Consider the following 1,421-nt stretch of genomic DNA (forward strand, 5'->3'; position numbering starts at 1 on the left):
GGCCGACCCCGTGGAGGGGGTTCCACACAACCGGAACCCCAGCACTTCCAGCCCAAAAAGCACAACTATTACCCCCAGCAGCCCCAGCCGTACCCTGCCCAGAGGCCTCCGGGGCCCCGCTACCCCCCCTACACTACACCCCCGCGGATGAGACGGCAGCGCTCAGCCCCTGACCTCAAGGAGAGTGGGGCCGTGTGAGCCCCAGGTCCTGGGCCGAGGGTCTGGCCAGGCCTGTGCAAGGAGGAGCGAGGACGCCTGGGACACTGCTTCCCCAGAGACCCTGGGCAGGGAGGCCCCGAGAGGAGTGAAGGTCCGAGCAGGTGATAGAAGATGAAGGGGTGAGGCCGGAGGCCGATGGAGGGCAGGGCACGGAGTTGCCAGGAGCAAACCAAAGTGGAGGACGAGTGATGGGAAGCCCCTCGGGGCACCCCTTACAGAGGAGGGGGTGTCCCACCAACGCTGCTATGGGTGGGGGTGGAGGGCCGGGGTGCTACATAGCCAGTGTTTGACTTGCTTTTCAAGTTAGGGGTTAGGGTTAGAGCCTGGAGTGAGGCCAGTTCTCCTTCCCCGCCCCCTTCTGTATGTCTGTCTGTGGTGGGTTTCTGTTTCCAGGGAGGTGTGGTGGGATCATGAGTCATTCCCCTTCCCTTCCAGGCCTCCTGCTATATTGGGGGGACCTGTCTGGTTTGGCTGGAGTCCCATGAGGGTATGGGGCCCTTAATAAAGGATAGCAAACAGGGCATTGTGCCTCAGTCATGGAGGGGTGGGGGTGTCATGGAGGCGTGAATGGCAGAGCAAAGGCTCCGCTCGGTGAGGGGTCCCAGGGGTTCCCCGGGCGCTCACCTGCTCCGTGCCCCTCAGAACAGTGGGTCTCCTCGGCAGGCTGCACACTGTTACATTTGCCTCCTTTCATGCACCCAGAGCTTCCGGCTCTGCCTCTCCCATCCCGCCCCTGCTCCCCCTCCCTGGACAACGGCTGGGTGTTGCCAAGAGGAGGTGGAGGAACAGCTGCCCACCGATGCCCAGCTAGCTGCTCCCTCCGGACAAGACCCGGGTGGGTTTGGGGAAGTGCTGTACTCTCCCATGGCACCACCCAAATCGCCACCCAAACCAAACTCCTTGCCATCGAGCTGCTGTCCCTTGTAGCAGCCTGTAGGACAGGGCAGTTTCCAAGACTAACTGTTAACGGGAGTAGAAAGCCCTGTCTTTCTCCTGAGAAGCGGCTGGTGGTTCCAAACTGCTGACCTTACAGAGTGCAGCCAATGTGTAACCGCTATGCCACCAGGGCTCCCTGTCAAACAGCCACGGTTTCTCCAAGCTCTGTCTTGTCTTTGTTAACATGATCGCCTTCCCATCTCACCGCGTGACCTGCCTTTCGGCAGGGTCGATTAAGAATCCAAGTAGGATTTCTTTTGTCTTAA

General features: G+C 60.5%; 1 protein-coding gene across 1 annotated transcript in view; it reads left to right on the forward strand.

Moving 5' to 3' along the window:
- KIF1C (kinesin family member 1C) overlaps positions 1–740 on the forward strand; it is a 28,100-nt gene extending 27,360 nt beyond the window's left edge. The window contains exon 24 of the mRNA XM_045293322.1: positions 7–740. Within this exon, the coding sequence (XP_045149257.1) occupies positions 7–198 (192 nt within the window). The 3' untranslated portion in view covers positions 199–740. The remainder of the gene's footprint in view (positions 1–6) is intronic.
- Positions 741–1,421: the final 681 nt, after the last annotated feature.

This window comes from Echinops telfairi, unplaced genomic scaffold (genome assembly GCF_000313985.2).
Source record: "Echinops telfairi isolate 266 unplaced genomic scaffold, ASM31398v2 ScPeMD7_2010;HRSCAF=2546, whole genome shotgun sequence".
NCBI classification, from domain to species: domain Eukaryota; kingdom Metazoa; phylum Chordata; class Mammalia; order Afrosoricida; family Tenrecidae; genus Echinops; species Echinops telfairi.